The 21,750-nt window shown below is 44.8% G+C and overlaps 2 protein-coding genes across 5 annotated transcripts in view; one reads left to right on the forward strand and one right to left on the reverse strand.

Moving 5' to 3' along the window:
- The window catches only part of cacna1fb (calcium channel, voltage-dependent, L type, alpha 1F subunit), a 26,085-nt gene extending 18,683 nt beyond the window's left edge, over positions 1-7,402 (reverse strand). The window contains exons 1-3 of one of the 3 annotated variants that reach the window (XM_085908323.1): positions 7,275-7,402; positions 4,688-4,736; positions 1,617-1,700 (exon numbers count right to left, since the gene is read on the reverse strand). In XM_085908323.1, the coding sequence (XP_085764449.1) occupies positions 1,617-1,635 (19 nt within the window). In that variant the 5' untranslated portion in view covers positions 1,636-1,700; positions 4,688-4,736; positions 7,275-7,402. Of the gene's footprint in view, positions 1-1,616; positions 1,701-2,354; positions 2,413-4,687; positions 4,800-7,274 lie in introns of those variants that run through there. The other 2 variants (XM_085908340.1, XM_085908315.1) reach the window with 2 other exon arrangements.
- Positions 5,432-21,726, forward strand: magixa (MAGI family member, X-linked a). 2 transcript variants are annotated; one of them, XM_085908354.1, is made up of 21 exons: positions 5,432-5,477; positions 6,455-6,506; positions 6,599-6,836; positions 7,289-7,405; positions 7,483-7,602; positions 8,028-8,198; positions 8,585-8,762; positions 8,843-8,910; positions 9,775-9,942; positions 10,201-10,370; positions 10,950-11,028; positions 11,157-11,316; positions 11,525-12,050; positions 12,658-12,721; positions 12,789-12,992; positions 13,087-13,353; positions 17,575-17,775; positions 17,852-17,919; positions 18,271-18,417; positions 19,363-19,501; positions 19,996-21,726. In XM_085908354.1, the coding sequence occupies exons 2-21, from the start codon at positions 6,465-6,467 to the stop codon at positions 20,556-20,558; spliced, it is 3,690 nt and encodes a 1,229-aa protein (XP_085764480.1). In that variant the 5' UTR covers positions 5,432-5,477; positions 6,455-6,464; the 3' UTR covers positions 20,559-21,726. The 2 variants fall into 2 exon arrangements, with proteins under 2 accessions (XP_085764480.1, XP_085764489.1); XM_085908363.1 differs by having other exon boundaries at positions 10,956-11,028.
- Positions 21,727-21,750: the final 24 nt, after the last annotated feature.

Genomic DNA, 21,750 nt, shown 5'->3' on the forward strand with positions numbered 1-21,750 from the left:
GTGTATGAGACTGTGTGTATGTGTCTGTGTAGCTGAGCATCACTCGCACACAATCCTCATACGCCTTGTTAACTTCCTGCTTTTCTGCTACTTCCTGCTGTTCTGTTCTCTGCGTGTGTGTGTGTGTGTCTGTGTGTGTCTGTGTGTGTATGTGTATGCCCTCCAGCCTGGTCCAGCTGGGAAGGTCATTAGGTCATTTAGTCAACATCATTGCACTTTTCGTTTTCTTCACAAAGGCATAATGTGTCTCTTCCATCCATTGTCTATTGCGCATGTTCTCACTAGGGTCATGGGTGAGCTGGAGCCTATCCAAGCTGATTTGGAGTGAGAGGTGGGTAACATTCTGGATTGGCCTTGCCAATCAAAGAAGCAACTGATATAAATCTTTTACCGTCAGAAAATGCAGCTCTGCTTACCTTGCACAAATGACAAACTAATTTAACCATATCTTCCCCACACTCACACGGATAAAGCAAGCGCTCCATTCCATTAGCACTTGTAGATGCAGCATTTCACCACCAAGCCACTGAAATACATGTCAATTAATGGAGCGGTCTGACATGACATGGCCAAACACGACCACTTTGCTCACAGGATTTCAGTAAGTTGAGTCAAATACAAGGCACTGGAACAAAAGGATGGAGGGATTAGCTTTACCGCCATGGCAACCGACGATTTAGCGCTCATTTCCATGACAACGCTATCAGGACGCTGGCGGACGCCATCTTAATTCCGCTAGCAGGAAGTCTGATCCTTGCAGGATGGAAGGATTAAAGCATTTTCACTGAGGTATGTGGAGGTCAATGTTCATGTGGGGATGTATTGATCAAAGTCAAAGGACATAAATGACATTGGCAAGTAAGACGACACAAACCAGTTGGATGCCGATATTAGTATTGACATCATGAGCTTGGTCATCTTCCAAAAAAGTGCAGTGTAAACAAATAAAATGGCTGGATTACTGGACCGTAATGCTAGTATTAGTAATGATGGAAATATTGGAGCTAAAATGTCCTCATGAGGTTTGCAGGCACGCTGGAGCCTATCCCAGCAATCTTTGGGCCCTAGGCGGGGGACACCCTGAACTGGTTGCCAGCCAATCACAAGGCACACATAGGCAAACAATCTTTCGCACTCAAACCTACGGGCAATTTGGAGCAGTCAATCGTCCGACCATGCAGGTTTTTGGAATGTGGGAGGAAACCAGTGTACTTAAAGGAAACCCAAGCAGGCATGGGGAGAAAATGCAAACAGGAAGGCAGGAGCACCTCCCCTTTCATCCTTCTTGAAAGGAAGACCACCAATTAGGTCTGTAAATCCAGAGTCACTGTCCCTGACTCCCTGATGCTAGAGTGATGACACACTGTTGCAGGACACAGCCACAGCTCCAGTCAACTGCCTCACCATTGGAGGCACAAAACATGGTCCACTCTATTTCCTCTGTTGAAGTTCTGCTGGATTTGGGAATTCAAACACCTTCTGACAGTGAACTCTGCCAGACGTTACCAGCAGAAAAGTATGTATGTATGGAAGAATGGATTGATAGATGGATGGACGGACGGACAGGCGGTCGGACAGTTGGTTGGTCGAATGGACGGACGGACGGATAAACTTACTTTTGTGGTTGTGCTGCATGTCTTCTGGTGGTCCACTTCAGGCTCCGCTTCAGGCATTCATGTTGGTCCCTTCATGGCTCCTCACTAAACAAACAAACAAACAAACAAAACTTTGCATACTGGACCGGTCCGCTTGGTCGAGATGCCCCAGTTGCTCGTCACTCACGGTTTCATCTGTTGTGTTTATTTTTTTAATTTTCTGTTACGAAGCCGACTGATGTGACGAGAACGAGTGGCTGGCAGAAGAGAAATTCAGCTTGGCTTCACTAATCTGAATCTCTTCATCTCTCCTCCTCCTCTCTTGCTCATTTCTATCCCTCCCTCGCTCTCTTCCTCTTCCCTCCTCCCCCCGCCCCAATTGCGGATTAAATAGGAAAAGGGCTCAGTGTGTTAAAGGGGAGGAGAGCTGCAAATAAATTAAAGGCACAGAGAGAATAGAAATATGACCCCCCCCCCCTCAAAAAAAGCAAAGATTATACCTGACATGTAAACACAATCACACCTGACGTAGAAGCAATGGCACCTGACATATACACAATGACATTTAACATGAACACAATCACACTTAACACATAAACACAATGACACTCGACATAACGACAATCGTACCTTGCGTTAACATTATGACAAGCATGTAATAACAATCACACCAGACATGAACACAACGTGACTTGTAAAAATAATCACCACGCCCCCCCATTACACATGTTCACAATTACACACGACCTGAACACTAACCTGACGTGAACACTATGACACCTGGCATTGACACAGTGGCACCTGACATGTCATAAGAATCACACCAATGAACACAATCACACTTAACCTGTAAAAAGAATCATACATGACATAAAAACCAATTCCACCTGACTTTTGAACACAATCACGGCTGATATGAATATGACGGCAATGTGATTGTATTAAACAGCTGTCAGCAAGCTATTTTCAATGTAGCCTAATAATGTCACGGTAGAGCCGACAGGATTTGAACACACTTGAGGTGAAATTGAGGATGAACCAATGCTCACCCTCACGTCTTCTCCTGTCCTTTATTACGCATTCCTTTGTTTTGTGTGTGTGTGTCTGCGTGTGTGTTTGCGTCTGTGTGTTTGTGTGTATTCGTATGATAGTTCTTTGTGTAACCAGATAATCCCAGATTTGCCTCTTTTCCTGTATGTCAAGCAACTTGTCTTTGTCATTTCTCATGTCGCGAGACCACAATAGCAGAATTGCACTAATTGTATGCAATATATTTCACAAATGTACACAATATCAAATAAATAAAGAAATTAATAAATAATGGTTGAATAGGAAATGTAAAATGTTAGAGAGATTACCTACCATTTATAAAATCGTCTGTCATTTTCTTTGTATTTTTAAGTAAGGCCAGGGATCATTAGAGTACTATGTGAGTTCAATCAGGTTTGGAAGCCAAATTTTTTATGTTTAAGGAATTCCCCAAATAAAATGAAATTATTTACTACAACCCGGGGACATTAGTACCTTTTATTTTCACTCCATAATTTAAAACCTGATGCACGAATTGGTCTGACGCAATTAATGGTCCTCTGCTTCCTCCTGCCGCACATAAGAGCAATTGCAGCCTACGTGCGTGTACGTGTGCATGTGTGAGGTGAACAGATGGTGAGGAGACCGAGATGTGGACCTAGCAAATGTTTCAACAGTAAACACACTGCAACGGAAGCATTACTTATATAATAGATTTAATACATAAAGTATGATGTATTGGTCTCGAGTCAACTTCGGGGTACAGTATGCGCGTGCGTGTGAATTGTTGTTAATTTATCTAGATATTTCGATCCTGCTGAATCGAGGATTACTGAGGGAGTGGGAAAGTGCATTGGGAAAGTGAGTGACAGTGGGTGTGCAAGTGTGCAGCGTATAGGAGGAGAATGGTTTTTGAGTCCACTAATTGTGACGCATATTGGATGTGGAACAACAATAAATTAAGGTATTGATCCAAATACTGCCAGGTTTTTGTAAATGTATATTTTCCATTTTGGTAACACAAACCTGCTCAAGGACCACAATGGTGGTCATCTTAAAATTAAAATCTTTTGGGGTTTTAACGTTGCGAATGAAAATAAATAATTTCTTTGTAAAGCTCTCTGGCAACCTGTGTACGGTTCAGATACGCCACCATTTTAATCAAATGAAGTTTCTCATGTGACTATGACTTTTTTTTTGGGGGGGGGGGGGGGCTGACGATGGACCGGTGACAATGAAGCAAGCAATGAAGGAAGCGGCAACCATTACATTAGCGGGTATTTTACCCCCGCCACACACACACAAACACACACACACGCGCCCGCGCGCCCACACACACTTGCTACTTTCCCTTCATGCTTACTTTCCTGCTGCCACACCCCCTCCCAACCCTCCACGCTCCTGCACGCTTTCTATGTTTGTACGCCCTCTAGAGTGAAAGAGCTGAGAGAGCGGAGAGAGAAAGAGAGAGAGCGAGAGAGAGTGAGTGAGAGAGTGAGAGAGAAAGAGACAGAGAGAGAGAGATGGACGGTGTGGCGAATACACACATACGCGAGCGTTTCACTCGCTGCTTTGCATCCTCACCTGCAGTGACCGTCGGGCGCGCGCCTTCCTAAACCAGCCCCCCCCCCCTCCCCAAAATCACCACGGCACGCACGCGCTTATGCACCTTGCAGCAGCCTTTAGCAAGACATCAAGCGGCTTCAAGCCGGGAAAAATCTACACCGCCACGCGACCACACGCTGGACGAGCATGACGGTAAACGCGCGCGGTTCTCTGTGTTTGCGTGTGCGTGAGAAGGATTTGACCCATGTAAAACAAGCCGTTATGTGTATGGGGTCGTGCACGTGAGCGCGCAAGCGAGTTGCAGGTCAAAATGACGCTGTCAGCACATTGTTAGGCTAGGCGGGCACGCGCAAAGGGGGCGGGCTCACTATTGCAGGTTGTGAGTGTGCGCGTCTGTCCTCGGCAGCCACCACTATTCGATGTGTGCGCGCGCGCGCACAAGCGCGCATGCTTCTTTTGTGAGCGCTTGATGACTTGTGACGCAGCGTGTCACTTACATTATTATTGTTGTTGTTGTGGTGGTGGTTGAACACTGGACGGTTGATGCTTAAAAAAAACAGACATGACCCAGTCATCTTCCTCTTAACGGTTCAGGCGCTAAGGTGACGTCATACTGTGGAAAATGACATCATAGAAATGAGTAAACCATTAACGCACAGTGGAAAAATAGCTCTATGCTGTTGCTAACACCAGCCTTCTTGAAAACTAGTCACTGTGGTGGATAACAGGTTAGTTTGACTAGCGTAGACAAGAAATTTCACAAAACATTTAAGGACATTTAAGGAACAACCATTGTTCAGTTGTGGGGGGAACACTGTGTAGAGATAGGTAGGTAGGTAGGTAGGTAGGTAGGTAGGTAGGTAGGTAGGTAGGTAGGTAGGTAGGTAGGTAGGTAGATAGGTAGGTAGGTAGGTAGGTAGGTAGGTAGGTAGGTAGGTAGGTAGGTAGGTAGGTAGGTAGGTAGGTAGGTAGGTAGGTCGGTGGGTGGGTTGGGACGGTCGGTCGATTCAACAGTATGGTTTTTAATGGTTCTTGGTAGCAACAGCAATTAGAATCATAAACATATCGCACATATAGTTTGTTTGCTGTATACAACACACACGCACACAACCCATACATTCCTTTCACTACATCTAAAACACTGAAATACGACCTTTGACCACCCCTATCAAAGAGGGAGGAGCGAGTGACAACCACAGTTGTAAAGACACACACACACACACATTAACACACATACAAACACAAAGTGACGACACGAAGAACTGAGTACAACACAACGTTGAACAGGTAACACACACGGGAAACGATACTTTGCGGATGCATTTGTGTTATATGTCTGTGGATGGGTGCTGAGTTAGTATGTTAGCGGCTTGGCAAATACAGGACTAAAAGAGTCCAGTTAATGTGTTTGTGTGTGTTAGCATGCATGAAAAGCAAGACTGAGTGTCCACACCATAGACAAACTCATCGAAACTAATTCAAGCAAATGGACTGAATAACCTACAAAGCGCACAATGTCTATATTTATTTATTTGAGAAAGAGATAATGACCAAAAACATGTCACGTTTAATCTTTAGGTATGATATTACGTATTAATTAGGTAAACACTTGACCAACGAGAGAGGGCTCTAGTCCAAGAAAAGGGTTCTAGTCACAAGTCAAGATAGAGAGAAGGTACTATTCCTCAAAGGTAGTGATTCCCAATGACCGGTTCACGGACTGGTACCCAGCCTCGGGTCACCTTGGACCAGTCCGTATATTTATTAGACAAGGCTGAAAAATATTTTCTTTTGAAAACTGACTGGATTCTCTCTGACGAGGTATTAATCCTCTGAGAAGGGTGTAGTCCCAAGAAAAGTTTCTTGAGAAGTTTCTGGTAGAAGGTTTAAAGGCAAAACCTGACTTATTTATAAAGGTAAATATTTTAGCATCGCTGCTCGGATGGAGGGTAAAGTTTATAAGACAGTAGTGAGGGCAGACTTTGATTTTTTGGGGGTTGGACACATCCAGAGGGGAAAGAATGAGTATTGGTTGAGGGGTGATGAGGATGGAATTGCCGGGAAAGAGAACTAGAGCAAAACGTAAGAAAAGATTAATACAAGTTGTGAGGCAAGACATGAGGGCCGCCGGTGTTAGAGAAGTAGCAATGGAAATGAAAGTTGCAAAATGACAAGACAAAAAGAAAAGAGAAAGAAAGTAGCAGGAAAGACTTCAATGGCATTACATGACATATATAAGATGTTTACCGACTTCCTGTTTTCAGCTCGGCCGCCATGTCTAAAAACACGGTGAAGAAACTGCACTGGCGCTCCAAGGTAAACTCCACAATAAGCTAACATACTAACGCCAAACAGTTCTCTTTATTATGGCCATCCATCATCTAACCACCGTTCGTCCCCTTGTGCAGGTGCAGGAGGGCTTCGTGCCCCTGGGCGGAAGCTCCGGAGAGCTGGGGCTGGCCATTGGGGGCGGCGCAGACTATGGCGAATTTCCATTTGTGACGGTGGCGCCCGGGGGAGGGGCCACCGTGGGCGACATCATTTTAGAGATTGGTGGCACGCCTGTGCTAGGCATGACATTGGGCGATGTCCGAGGTGTCCTCAACTCCTGTCCTCACCCGATCAGGATCAAGACTGTTTCACCAGGTGACCTGGGCTATTGCTGATTGTGCTGCATGTCACCCACATGCCATGATAGCGGCAAACATTGGAACAATTGCTTAGTTGTTTGGGGGACCACTATTGTATGATTTGAAACTGTCCCTAAAGGCAACACCTGACATGGTTGGTTGGATGGTTGGTTGGATGGATGGTTGGATGGATGGATGGATGGATGGATGGATGGATGGATGGATGGATGGATGGATGGATGGATGGATGGATGGATGGATGGATGGACAGACAGACTGACAAGACCATCAACAAGATCACAGAAGATGGCGGCAAATCACATTTCTGACAAAAAGCTACCTAGCTTGCTAGCTCACATGCATGAGAGATAGCTAGATAGATTTAAAATATGTGAGGACACGTATATGATGGAAACATGGAGCTAAAACGCTACATCACTGTATGTGTTTGTACCTCTGTTATCACAGGCGCGTCTCTGTGTAAAGACCTCCGCCTGTACCTCAGTAAGTGTTTCACACCAACCTCCATGGACAGTCAACTGCAGCAGCTCATCCGAGAGAACCTTTATCTGCGCGCTGTACCCTGTATGTGCACACACACACACACATATTCACTCACAGATGATGTTGCAATTGGATGACATCACATTTCTATTTGGCAGGTACGACCCGGCAGCCTCGTGATGGAGAGATCAGCGGCGTGGACTACAACTTTGTGTCCATCGAGGAGTTCTTTTCTCTGGAGGAGTCGGGAGCACTGCTTGAAAGTGGAAAGTTCAAAGGTAACCTGACCAGCCTTTTGTCAGCTTATGTGTCAATGTATAGCGTTGGGGCTGACAAATAATACCGCCATGTTTGTATTAAAGGAAGCTAATTGTTTTCAATAATGGCAGTGATCATTTATTTTTTAAAAAACGAAATACCGAAAGGCGAATAACAAAATACATCGTGACAAGAATACCATGACCACCAAACTGAGCCTAGAATAGCACTTCATTTAGTGGGGTGATACCATAATATCCTTTCATAACAGCACATCACCAAAAACAAAACTCCAGTGGCAGCTTTGCCCCCATGTTACATAAAGACCACCATGATGTTTCGCACATGCATAAGGAGTTCTTAAATGTGAAAATCAATCACTAAAAATGTGATTCTCTTCTGACCTTTTCTGAATCAAACCGACTGACTTGCCGTCTGATAACAGGCAACTATTACGGGACGCCACGACCAGTCCATATAAGTCCAGACAGTCCACCTATCACATACCAGGAACATCGAAACCTGCTGAGGAACTTCAGGACCAGGAGCAAATCTCTCAGCAACTTGGAAAAAACTGTGGAAGAAGACAACAGCGAGGAGGACAGCGGTCTGTCTGGTATGTGTGTGCGTGCTAGCCTGTGTCTATGATGGTAACTCCAATTAGTTTATTCATTTGTGTGAGTCTTGATCGTGTCACAATTGTAGAGTACTCAAAATCTAACCTATTCAGCTATTCACATATTTTTGTGCTCTTTCTGTAATGCTAAGGATGACGTCCAATCTCCGCTAACAGGAAAGTATTAACTGGTGTCAAGAAAGTATTACTGAAGTGATACATCTTAACTGAGAAACAAACTCTGTATGTCGAGTAGTAGCCTGAAGGTACAAAGAGTTTTGGAATCAGCTCGATCATAGCACCTCAGTAGAGCCTCCTCAATACGCTTTTAGGATGATTGTCAATAATATGACGGTAAGTGTTTCAATCCACCTTCTTTCTTCAAGGAGGGTCAGCTGGAGCCCCGCACACAAAGCTGCCTGCCAGCCAATCCTGGGGTGAGTCTCTGGCCGGGAGTGGAGAGAGAATGGCGAACGGGGGAAGAGGAGCAGGAAGGGGAAGAGTTCCAATGGCCGACACGTGGGAAATGACGTACGGCAGTGTCGCCGACACCTTCTACGGCAAGTGAGTGACATCACAATCCCATCATGCACTGAGAAGACAAAAATGAAGATAAGAATATTAATGATGACCATGTTTATCAGTCACGTGTCAAAAAGCAGACAGGATCTTCGCGCTCAAATCAAAGACACCACTTCCTGTTCAACAGAACGTGAGTCTTGGTCAGGTCCTAGTCATGTGTAATATGTTTTTTTTTTTTTTTAATAAATTGCACTTTATTTTGCTGGTCCTGCGACGTATACGCGAGTGAAACTTGTATAAATATATTAAAATTTGAGTCAGGATAAGCACCCAAATTTTCTGATCGTGTTTACATTACCAAATGAGTTTCGGTTGGTTGGATTCTAAACCTGCTACTAAAATGGCCGCCCTGAGATGGATCAAAACAGGTGGATTTTGACAGTTCAATTCATAGTCTACAACAAAAACATTATTCAGAACATTGTGTTTCAAATTGGGCTTCACAGAACGTATTATTCGAATGGAAATTTTGGAGTTGACTTTCCATTTAATACAGTTAATTTGTTGTTCGAGTTGTAAAGTAGTTCCGTGGATGTGTCGTGCTGACATTTTTTGCTCTTTCAGGAGAATTCAGTTTCGTGGCGACATCACGGTTGGGTCGGGGATAAAAATAACACAACTCCGACGTTATGAATCATTAGGCACAGTATAGAAACATAATCTCACAACATCCTGAAAATAATCCTTATCTAAAACTAATCTATGATTAAATGTCAGTGCTGCGATTCCCATTCACGTCTGTAACTATGTCACACATCTCTTGCAGTTTTCTTACAGTGTGTGTCATATCTTGTACATGATACAAACCATTTCAGGCAGAATTTTTTTTTTGGAGTGAGGGGTGGTGTTTGCCGACCTGTACGCTGCCATGTCTGACTTTCTTATCACGCTTGTTTCATTGTTTTGTCATAATGCATGTGACAAGGTTAACACACTTTTTCTCCTCGTTATCACCCTTTCTATCCCGCTTGATGGCGCTCTTGCGTGTTCTCAGTTCCAGAGTTTACGGATCAGCCGAGTCAGCTGCAAGGCTTTCCGGTGCACACGCGTCTCTCCAAGGGCCCGCGAGGATTCGGCTTCAACATCGTCGGAGGAAGTCGAGCGCGGGAGTTTCTGCAGGTGTACAGCATCACACCCGGAGGTCCGCCAACCCTTCATCAAGGTATTTCCAGGCCACACCCACTTCATGACGCAAGCATCATGGGAACTGTCAATCATCCTCACTATCACGTGACAGAGATTTTGCTTGTTCTAAAGCGCCGGATTTAAATAGAGGATTATGTTTAATTCTCATGACCCGCTAATCCACACATCTACGTAAATACACACTTGTACTACACACTCAAACCACCAAAGTTGAGGATATTTGCCTTTTGGTTGACATTAGTTGAACTTTCTCATGCACGTGTTCGTTCCACAGCTGACATCCTGGTGTATATCAACGACGCCTGTGTGCTAGGCCGTTCACACAAAGAAGTGGTGGAGATGCTCAAGTCGGTTCCCATGGGTCAGAGCGTGGACGTGGTTCTGAGGCGAGGATACCCCATGCTCTACAACCCTGACGGCTGTCCCAAACACACATTGGACACGGTACTCTCGCCGCTGACCATTGTTCCCTCGTTATCATTATCAGGACGTTCCATCTTTGTCACACTTCTTACCAGAATCACTCGTAAATAAATCTCAAGTCTTCATGTTTCAAGCAAGTCCCTAGTTACCAAGATAAAATTCAAACAAGTTCCAACTAAACTTCAAAAAAGTTCAATCTTGGATGAAGCGAGTTAGTCAACCTTGGTCTGTCACAACTTACATATATCCACATCAGCACCACTTTTTAGGTCGCTGTCACCATTTGTTACGCAGGCCTCGTTACCACATGTTGACTGTTACCTTAGTGCAGAAAGGAAATCAATGTCCAATAATTTATGGACGTTGGACTCCAAGCTGGTGTGATCAAAGATTTTTTTTCCAAAGGTACAAAACCAAATCCCAGAGCATGTCCTAGGAGAGAATAAAGCACAATGAGCAAAAATTCGGGACAACCCCTTTTTTCTGTTTGATCTCCAATTTTGTTATCATCACACTTCACATTCCGCCGTTATCCTTGCGTATGAATTGTGGTCACGCCTGTTACCACCATGTTATGTGTAAGTAAAATCATCCCATCAGCCGCAGACTCCCCCAGACAACCGCCAGCGTGGACCGCTAACATACAGCCACATGCAGGATGCCACCAGCAGCGGGTCAGGTCAGCAGAACCTCACACACTTCTTCTTCCTGAACTTAAATATCTTTGAGAGACGTTCAGTGCTATCCATTGATAATAACAGTTGTCTTGTTCATTTTCTCTTCTTCAATGTTTTGATGTCTTTCCAGGACTTTGCCAAGCCTCACCCTCCTATTCCGTCGAGCCATTGACCAATGGACTGGCGGGTCCGCCAACTCCCACTTCCTCTGAACCCCTCGTGGCCCACCCCCCACCTTCCTCTGAGAGAATGTCAACCAATCACAGTGACTCCGATGGAGGCACTCAAAGGTGAGCTAATGTGTTGTTTTACCAACGAGCCAAGGCATCCCATTATATCTCTGCACCTGTGGTCACAGTTGTACAATCTCATGGCACACCACCAAATAAAAGTGTCACAATAAGTATGAAAACTGCAAATATTAGAGATTGGGGCACAATGACACATTTGATTTCGGTCCACTGCTCTACTGTTAACCCGCCCCTTCCATCTGCACAGGTCTTCTGTGATTGGCTACAGCAGCAACACCCTCCCCACACGCTCATCCACATCTTCTCTCCTGCACCGTCAAAGTTCCAAGTCATCAGAAAGCGACCTGTCCACATCTACCATCCCCATCGCGTCCAAATTGTGCGAGTCTTCACCCCCCGGTGCCCCTGTGCAGCGTCCCCTGATGCCGCAGACCTGCCTACCCCCAACGCCGCCCCGGGAGATCCCAACCTGTGGCTTCAACGGGTGCCCGGCCAATCACCAAGTGCCCCCTCCTCAGCACCTCCTTGGAAACACGGGCCTGGTGCTCCCTCTGCCAGGTACGGGGTACTTCCCCCCCGGCGAGCTGGTGCCAGTGGCCTTGGAGCGCTGTGAGGGCGCCGGTCTGGGTTTCAGCATAACGGCGGGAGGGCCAGGAGGTCAGCTGGCCGTTGTGAGAAGGGTCTGGGACCGCAGGCAATGCCCCTCCCTGCAGTCAGGGGACGTTGTGGTCAAGATCAACGGTGCTGATGTACAGAACCTCAACTTCTCTCAGGTCAGAACCCTTACAGCAGGGGCCCCCAAGTGAGCCTGTTTGTATCACACCTTATTCAAGTGATCAGGATCGTTACCAGGCCTGTACAACGCTTATGAGCGTTTGAATCAGGAGTGATGCAACATGGTAACATAAAATATGGTGCTCATCAGAGCCCATTACTTGGTGACCCCATAGTTCGTGTCCATTGTAGGAGAAGAAAAATCTATCCGTCCGTCCTTGCTTCTGCAACATACAGTTGCCATCGTTTTGAAATAACCAATTAGCTCAAATTACATTTAATAATTATGATTGATCTCCATGTATTCATATTTCTCAATCATGGTAATGATTTCTACGCATAATAGATACATATCACATTTTGTCACCCTCTGCTAGTGCTTACATTTTCAAATGGTCACTTGTGAAACATTCCTAGAAAATCACAATGTCTCATCACTATTTTATGACCAGGCTACTCATGTGGTCCTTGACCACCGCGTTGATGACCCTCGCAGTACTGTATAGTGATGCCATATTGACATAAATGTATCGATCACATGCAATTATCACCCATGGCGGTCCAAAGAGGGCAAGGTCACTCATGGTAAAATGTTCCATTCCTCAGGTCCAGAAGGTTCTGCAGGATCACTCAAAACAGGGGAACGTGGTTCTGCTAGTGCACAGACGAGGTACCCCGGCTCATCACAATTACTGATGACTGACACATAATTGAACTTTTTCATCTTCTGCTCTCAGCTCCCGTCTCTGCATCTGTGGTCACGCCTAATTTGTACAAGCCCCTCCCCTCTCCGCACGGTCTGACAAGCCCCCCGTCCCATCCCTCGACTTCCACTGATTTGCCTTCCCCGTCCTCGCGTGCCTTGCTGGGGGGCGTGCCGCCACTCAGCCAGGCCGGCTTGGCAGTGGAGGCCCCTCTGGAGGGGCACCTTCCGGCAGCAGGTAACAGCCCAAATGGCTCTGGCTCGAGTAAGGACAAAGCCATTCAGGGATTTCACCAATTGATTTGCTCGACTCTGACTGCCTTATTTTCCAGGGACCCCGCCCGGCCAGACGCCCAATGGGCCCCCTACCTCAGGTCTCATCCAGAGCACCAGCTTCCTGGACTCAGTTCCTGTGACCTTGACCTTAGAGCCACGTGACCTACAAGGGATGGAGGAGAGTGCGGGAGGGCCAATCAAAGGCACCATCGCCAAGGACAGCAAGGAGGGGAAGAAGGTAGAGGTGGAGCTAATGAGGCGGCCTGGCGAAGGTTTCGGATTTGTTATCTCATCCCAAGAAGTCAACCAATCAAGAAGTGGGGGTGAGTCGCTATATTTCATTTTTTTGGGTGTAATTATGAAAGTAAACACTTTGAGAACTACTTCTTATTGGAATGGGGAGAGGAGTTCCAACAGTAAATAGCATTTCTGTTAAGTGCTAACACGTTTATTTGCCTGCATGTGACGTCACGTGTGCTAGCTAGTATGCTACTGATAATCTTTTTGAAGGTTGGTTTATTTGCTTTAATTAAGCAGTATGGACGATGAATGAATGAATAATTTAAGTAGTGAACACAGTTGTTTGTGAACGGGTTCATGATTGTGGCGGGAGCACGGTGTGTCTATTTCAAGTGCTTTGCTGCCATCTTGTGGCATCTATACTGGACTGCAAACCCCTTTTGGTGGGTGGAGTTGAATGATTTCTTCATTGACGAATTTTCGCTAGTTGCGACAGGGCTGGGTGCCAATCACATCACGTTCACTGTACAAGTAGTAAATGAAATCAATATGTTGGCCATGGGACGAATTTAAGTTTCAAGTCAAGGTATCAATATAACATCTTAACATGTTCTGGCCTTGCACACCATTGAAAATTGTTTTCTTGATATTGCCACCGATTATATCGTCATCATGTTTTAGTGCCATTTGTTTTCAAGCTTATTATTGACTAACTCCATTTTTTTCAACCTCATTATCTCCACTAAAGCACTACACACACACACACACACACACACACACACACACACACACACACACACACACACCATTATCATAATTTGATATCTCTTGAACAAACTTAAGTTATCACATTAATTACCTCATTAACACAGTTATTGCATTCGTATCACACCATCATTCCGTTCCATCATTATTGCCAGGTATCATCTTATTTCTTATGTCATTATCCACCACTTGTTATGCCACAATCATGATTGTTACTCTGTTTGTTGCTATTGTTGCACTTTTAAGTGATGAGCATCACACGATTCTTCCGGTTGAGTCTCCCCTGGAATACAACAAAAATAACTTTTGTTCCTTGAATTGTTTATTTGGACTCAAAGGTGAATGTGTGTCAGTTTGTGAGTGTCAGGTGGTTCGGTTTTAGTTTCGGGGGGCGTGTCCCCACAGATTATTGCGCACAGAGGCACACACACACACACAATCTGTGTGTCAGTCCCTCCCACCAGTGCAGGCTCGGCCCCCTTGGCGAGCTGTTTCCCCTCAGCTGAAACGCTTGTCTGCTTTCTGAGACTGAACACACACACACACACACACACACACACACACACACACACAGAACATAAAAAGATTCTGGTTCATCATGTTGGAGCGCCTGCAGTCCGTTCTCAAGAGGGTCAAGGACTCGAAATGTAAGTGCACATGTACGTGTGTGTGTGTGTGTGTGTGTGCTGTCCTACGCGCTGCTGTGCTGCTGATGAGGTCAACAGAACCTGGTTGGGACCTGAAGCTGATCAAAGACGTTGTATGGTGCTTGACATCCTCTCTGTTTTAAGGTTTGGGATTTGAATCTGCCTTCCTGTGTTCTCCTTTTGCTTGTATGGGTTCTTTCTAGCTTCCTCCCACATTCCAAAACCATTGACAAACAGTCCATCCATTGTTTGTCTGTATGTGCGCTGGCGACTATTTGCACCTTGACATTGACTGGCGACCAGTCCAAGGTGCGCCCCGACTCTTGCCATAAGTCAGCTAGGCTCTAATTCATCTACAGTATAAAAAATGGATGGGACAAATATTCTCTAAGGACGTCATTTCACTTTGGTGGGATGAAACAAACTTTCATTTCAGCCTGATACAGATCTCTTCAGTGATGAAGTGAAATGAAGGGTGACACGATGATGAAGTCGTTGCACACTAATAAGAAACCCAGCTTGCTGTTCAGAGGCCCGAGTCTTTCATTTCATTGACTAGGCGACCTTCATGTTGATTTAGGGGGAATCTGGCTTGAACCCAGTGGAGGGCAAAGTATAGCCTGCGGGGCAGATACGGCCCACTCTGTTCTTTAATACGGCCCACTGAGTACAGCGTTCCACCACTATGTTGCAGCCGTTTTACATTTTTTTTGCAGGCTATGTCTCTGTTGTGGAAATCTGTGGCTTATAGCAACTGTATGTTTTATTTTATTTTTACTTACTGGAAATGCTTCTGTCTGTGTGATAGGGTTAGTTTGATTAAGTGTAAGATTTATTTAATTATACTGATTCACATAGAACAGCATAATTTTATATACTATATACTCTTGGTCTTGTCTGAGTCTCGACCTCTGAAAAATTCGTTGTCTTGTCTCAGGCTCAATACGCTCCAGTCTCCTAATGTTCTTGACTACAACTCTATCGTGATAACCGGGCTTCACTGTACTTACAATACCAAGGGTCCTCTAGTATTTGTTCATTTAATTTAGCCCCCTAGAATCAGTTAAATTATTTAAAAAAAAATACAATTGAATAAATTATCTCACTGATTGATTGATTGATTGATTGATTGATTGATTGATTGATTGATTGATTGATTGATTGTAAATACCAAAATAGAAATACACTGAAACCTCAATAGAACACGTTTCAATACTACGAGACTTTCTAATGCAGTTTGGTCCTGGACCCTAATTTTCTTTTATCGTTAATACATTTTCTTTTGAACTTTTAAAACATTTGGAAAACAACATGTAAACCTTAACACTAGTGATTTAATTTTCATGACTAATTTAAAGGCATTTGATAAGTCAGAACAGCAACTTACATATTGTGCGACCAAAGAGACGCTGATCGGTATGGGCTGTTTCATCTTTATGACTCCTTAAGCTAATAGGATCGGACGCCCTACATGATCGCTACCCCAATTGGACAGTACTATACGTACGAAGTAAGTTTCTTTCCTATCTTTAGGTTAACGCAATTCCCAAATTTTGGACCCCAAATTCCGTATAAAATGGAGGTTCAGGTGTATATCGTTGAACTATTTTACAAGTGCCCTGGCCCACCCTGAGCCGAAATGTTTGCCCACCCCTGCTTTAACCGTCAGTGAGTCATTGACGTGAAAATACACAAACACACGCATATACTGTACAACATTGACGTCACCATCACGTTATTTACTATTTAATGAGCTTGTTTTAGGTCTTGATTTAGTGTAGAGTTGCAAAACACACCAACCACTGTGTCACTTTGCATGGGTGCGTGTGTCTGTGTGCAAATTATTTAACTGGGTCACAAGTGCCAAGCGGTTCAAACATTCCAAAATACTGATGAGCAAGACTCTTCAAGGAAGAGTTAATTTTTAATTACTTTTTACATCTTTTATCAAGTCCAAAAATCAAGATAGCTGATAAGCGCTAAACCACTGAATGGAAAAGGAAAATGCTAGCTTAGCTTAGCATGACAACTGCAAGGGAACTAAGATTTCCAGCATTGTTTAGGACAACCACAGAAGTGAAATTAATTATCTTAGTTTATCACTGGACTGGAAACAAATGGAAACTGTCTAACTAAGCGCAAGGACATTTGCTGCCTCGGCTTTGGACAATTGGTGCAGAATGTTATGTTTTTGTTCTATATTTAGCTTTAGTGAGTTGTTCTGTGTGGCATGGTGCTGTCAGTCCAGATCGTGTCAGCTCCTCTCGCCTTTTTCTTTTTTGTTGGTTTTTTTTTTGCGCTTGCCAGCATTCATGTCTGGAAAATGCTATGACGTCAAACACTTTGCTTTTTATCTCTCTGTGTTCACAAACACTTTACAAGATCATTTGAAACATAAAAAACGTTTTTAAAATGCAACAGATTGCAATGTTCAATTTGCTTTAGTGTGTGTTGGGGTGATGATGAGGACAAGCAGAGTAAATTCTAAAAGTTCTAAATTATTCTTGTGCCTTCGTGACACATTTGAGGCTTGCGTGAATAATTCATGCTCGTAATTGGCGCTTCTTTAATTATACATTCAGCTGCTAAGCGCTAAGGACATTTAGACACAAATTGAGGATATTAAGACAAAAAATAAAATAAGGACATTCAGACACATAATGAAGATATTTTGACACAGTGAGAGTTTGATACAAAATAATGATATTTATACAAAAATTACATTGGGACATGTTGATACAAAATTTGGTAGTCGGGACACAAAATGATGGAATAGACACAACAAGGGGACAGTTAGACAAATTAAAGACAACTTGACATACAAGAGACATAAAATAATCTCTGTTTCCCCCTAATCCGCCATTTGTGGACACCCATCCTTCACCCGCCTAGCTCCGTCCCAATCGCTGATGTCCCATCGCTTCGTGACGGTGCGTCGCGGCAGTCCAGCAGCCCGCAGTGGCCTCATCCAACCTGGAGACCAGCTGGAGGCCGTGGAAGGACGAGCGGTAGCGTCCCTGCACCACCGAGACTTGGCCCAGATCCTGAGGAGGGCGGGGAACACGCTGAAGCTGAGTGTGACACCACGAGCACGTACGAAGTACACCAAAATTCTCAATTCAGATTGGATAGCAAAAGGTGAATCCAAAATGTTATTTGTCCATTGTAGAATCAGAAGGAGCTGCTGATGTGGAAATCGACAAGCACTTCACCAAAGGATGCAGAGGGAGGGCAAAGGTACGGTTCATTCAGAAGTCATTTTGTTCATTTAAAGCTACCAGTCAGCGGCTCGCTCCAGAAGCTAACCTAGCTGTCAAGTTGAGTCAAGATCTTCACTCACACACAGATGAGCTGAAATAAACCATAGTTACACAATATCCAAATTAAATGTCCTTTTGTTCACAAAAAAGACTGCTCCATAGCCATTGAAACTTACAACTCTACCCTTTGATTGATTACAAATGTAGCTGCTAGCTAATTGGTAGCTGGCACCAAAAGCTAACATAGCAGTTCATCTACAAACCGTTGGAATGAAATACACCAGCTGGGAGTCAAATTGGATGCAATGCGTGTGCCTGTGTGTTTTAGAGCGAGTCAAGGTTCTACAGAGTGGATCTGGAACGAGGTCCCACGGGTTTTGGTTTCTCTCTGAGGGGGGGCAGTGAGTACAACATGGGACTCTACGTGCTGGGACTGATGGATGGTGGACCAGCCCAATGCAGCAACAAGATACAGGTAAACACACACACATTCTGGTTGTTGGTTGACTCCCTCATCCATTGTCTGCAATGGTGTCTACAAGCATTTCTAGCCTTTCTCGTTCATGGCACCATCCACATGGTTCTACATTATTTACAAATGTTGTCAAATCAAAAATAAAAAGTCCTGGGCTTCAAACTCAGCTAGAAGCTTTGCTGACCTAAGCAATTGCGTGGTCTTGTTCTTGTGGGAGAGCAGGTAGAATCCCTGATGAACTCTTATGTCTTGCTCAAGTAGAAGAGCCAGCTGCTCCATCTCACTTTAGCGCCGTCAACAATTTAGCTGCACGCTTACACAGCATGGTTAATGTAAGAAATATGTGAGACTTGGCTGTATAAAACAGGCAGTCTGAACCCTGGACGTGTGTTGTAGCGCCTGGTCTTGCCAGGAGCTGCTGGTTACTTTCAAGAACTCGATATGGCTGTCTAGTGCTGAACAAGGAGCTGTAATAATCTTATCGACAAAAAAGTCAGACAGCGCCCGGTCCACATCTGTGAGGGGGATTGGCAGTGTCACCTTTGCGCTGAAGGGAAACACTCCTCTTCTAGCTCCATCCAGGCGTTGTGCAAAGGGGTTTGAGACCCCTTCTGCGCTTGTAGTACTCAATACGCATTTCCTGAACATCTTTGAATGGAACGAGGGCGGGGACATTCTACCGAGACTTTCAGATCTCGAGCGCTGTGGCCAAATTCAATTCTTTTCACATTTCCTGGTGGACTTCCTCGAACTCAGTGACTTTCCGCACAGAGGAACAATGCACTCTTTGTAGTTTGCTTGCTTTAACTTGTTGAAATAATAAACCCATCTGTCTCATTCTCATAACCGCACGTCACCTTCACAGCTTTGGCCATCTCCATGGACCTTCTAGAAGATCTAATATTCTTTTTAAGAACCAGCCACTCACTTGTGGATTGCCCTCAGGTTTCCGACCAGCTGGTAGAGATCAACGGCGACAGCACGGCAGGAATGACGCATAGTCAGGCCGTGGAGCAGATCCGGAGAGGAGGCCGTCGGATCCATTTGGTCCTGAAGAAAGGAAATGGCTACGTCCCCGATTACGGTGATGATGGCCACTTCTGTGATGTCCTCAGTCTTACTTTCCTGACACTGCTTTGTTCTTCTTTTCCATTTTTAACGCACATGGCAATTTTTAAGGGTTCCTAGGTATCCTAGAGTGTTCAACAGTGTAGCTTCTCGGAGTGCTCTGCTCGCTGACCATGACTTCTCACTTTCTCCACCTTCTTCCTGCCCTCCTTGCTTTCTTTCTTTCTTTCTTTCTTTCTTTCTTTCTTTCTTCCTTCCTCCTCCTCAGTGGAGCTGTCCAGCCTGTCTTTGTGCATGACCAACTCCAAACAGGGAGAGCCTTGCTTCTACGTCATCGGACGCACGGAAAACTCGCGGTCTGTAACGTTCTTCTTTTTCCTCCTTCACCTGGCTCATTCTTCATCTTTATCGCTCTTGCCATCACCACTGTTGTTTTTGCGTCCAAACATGAGCATCGTGTGAACTCTTGGGATGGCTCAGCTGATGTTGCCCTTGTATGTCATTTTTCAGGCCCTGATGATGAATCCTCCTCGTCCTCCTCCCACATGGAGGAGCAAGAGGCTAGGACGGTTGCCGTGACAACCACCTCCTACTGCCCACAAAGGAAAAAGCTAGCAGGCGGAGCCAAACCAAGACCAAGACGAGGAGGAAGTGGAGGCGAGGGAGGACCTCCAGATCTGGACTTGGACCTTGTGGAGGAGGAAGCGAGGAGACAAAGGAAGGTGCGAGAGGAGGAGAGGAAAAAGAGGAGAGAGCAAAGGAGGACCACAAAGGAGGAGGAGGACGCAAAGCATTCTGAGAGCTGGCCAGCTCCTCAGCAAGCGCCATTCTCGTTCCTGATGCCGCGTGACGAGTGCCCTTCCGACAGCCAATCTGATGACAGCAAGTTGGGCGCCAGCCCATCAAGCACCAGCCAATCAGGCGCCAGTTTATCTTTCGATTGGAAGCGAGCCGGACCGAGGCAGGAGCATGATGAGGGCTTGCCTTGGCTGGAGCCCAGCTCGCAGAGACTGACTCAGGTTCTGATTGGCAGTCGCCTCAGTAGGGGCCTATTGGGTGGACTCGCACTCTGAGTTGACAATGGCTGACAGGATTTCGGGAGAACTTTTAAGGGCTTTTTTTTCTTTTTCTTTTTTCCAAACTCCGACATCTTTCTGCATGAGATCGGACAACAAGGTTTATGGTTGGAGGGCGAGGTGCACAAACAAGTATGCAAATAACAGAACTTTGAAACTGACACGTCCTAACGTTGAAGCATGTCAATCATTTTTATTTTTATAACCAGAAAAGACCTTAGTGAATTATAAATGATGATTATTTAGTAATAGAGACTTGCTTGTATTGAAAAACCTTTAAAACGTTTTCTTCTGATAAGCCATATACACACACACACAATAATGTGTGAATGTGGATTGTGTGATTGCGATCTAATTATGGGTATGTGTGTGATTATATTCTGTGTGCACGTGCGTGTGTGTGTGTGTGTGTGTGTGTGTGTGTGTGTGTGTGTGTGTGTGTGTGTGTGTGTGTGTAAAGACCTTGGTGTATTCTTATGGCAATTATTATAGAGTAATTCAGACTGATTGCTTGCTTTGTAATGAAAAACTGTTTCTAATGATGAGCCACGCACGCATGCACACGCACAGAAACACACTCAAACACACACACACACACAGACGCACACGATTATGCTGGCTGTCATTCTTATTATCGCTTTGGCAATGGCAACACAGTGCCCAATGAGCAGTTTGTTTCCATAGCAGTGCTTCCCCAACCTTGACTGAGTCAAGGCACACCGAATCAAGATTCAGTTTATAAACATTATATGAAAAAAAAAAATCTCCTCATGTGTGTACCTCATGTCATCTAGTGGAAGAGCATCTAATTTGCTCTGCCTGTCAATATTCATTGCTGGCATACATAGCTGAGAAAAGACATGTTTCGAGTTCATAAATAATCATTTTCAGACAAATTAAACAAAGTTGGATCACTCGCACATTGGTTGGGAATCACTGTTCTATAGCAACAAGCATGCGCCGATGTCTCGCAGCTGTGCGTGCTAACTAAAGTGCCTCGATTACTTCAGCCTTCACCTAGCAAGTGGGCGTCGAGGCTGCTGGCAAACCTATCAGAATTGATCCCCCCCCCATCTCTCTGGGGGGTCCGTCAGGTCCACTTTTGCCTGACTCACTTTTATGGCCTGATTTATGGACTGTTTCAACAAATTATTAAACATTATTATTATGAAACAGTTTGGATATTTTT

Source organism: Syngnathus leptorhynchus, chromosome 1 (assembly GCF_054491065.1).
Source record: "Syngnathus leptorhynchus isolate UIUO chromosome 1, UIUO_Slep, whole genome shotgun sequence".
In the NCBI taxonomy this organism is placed as follows: domain Eukaryota; kingdom Metazoa; phylum Chordata; class Actinopteri; order Syngnathiformes; family Syngnathidae; genus Syngnathus; species Syngnathus leptorhynchus.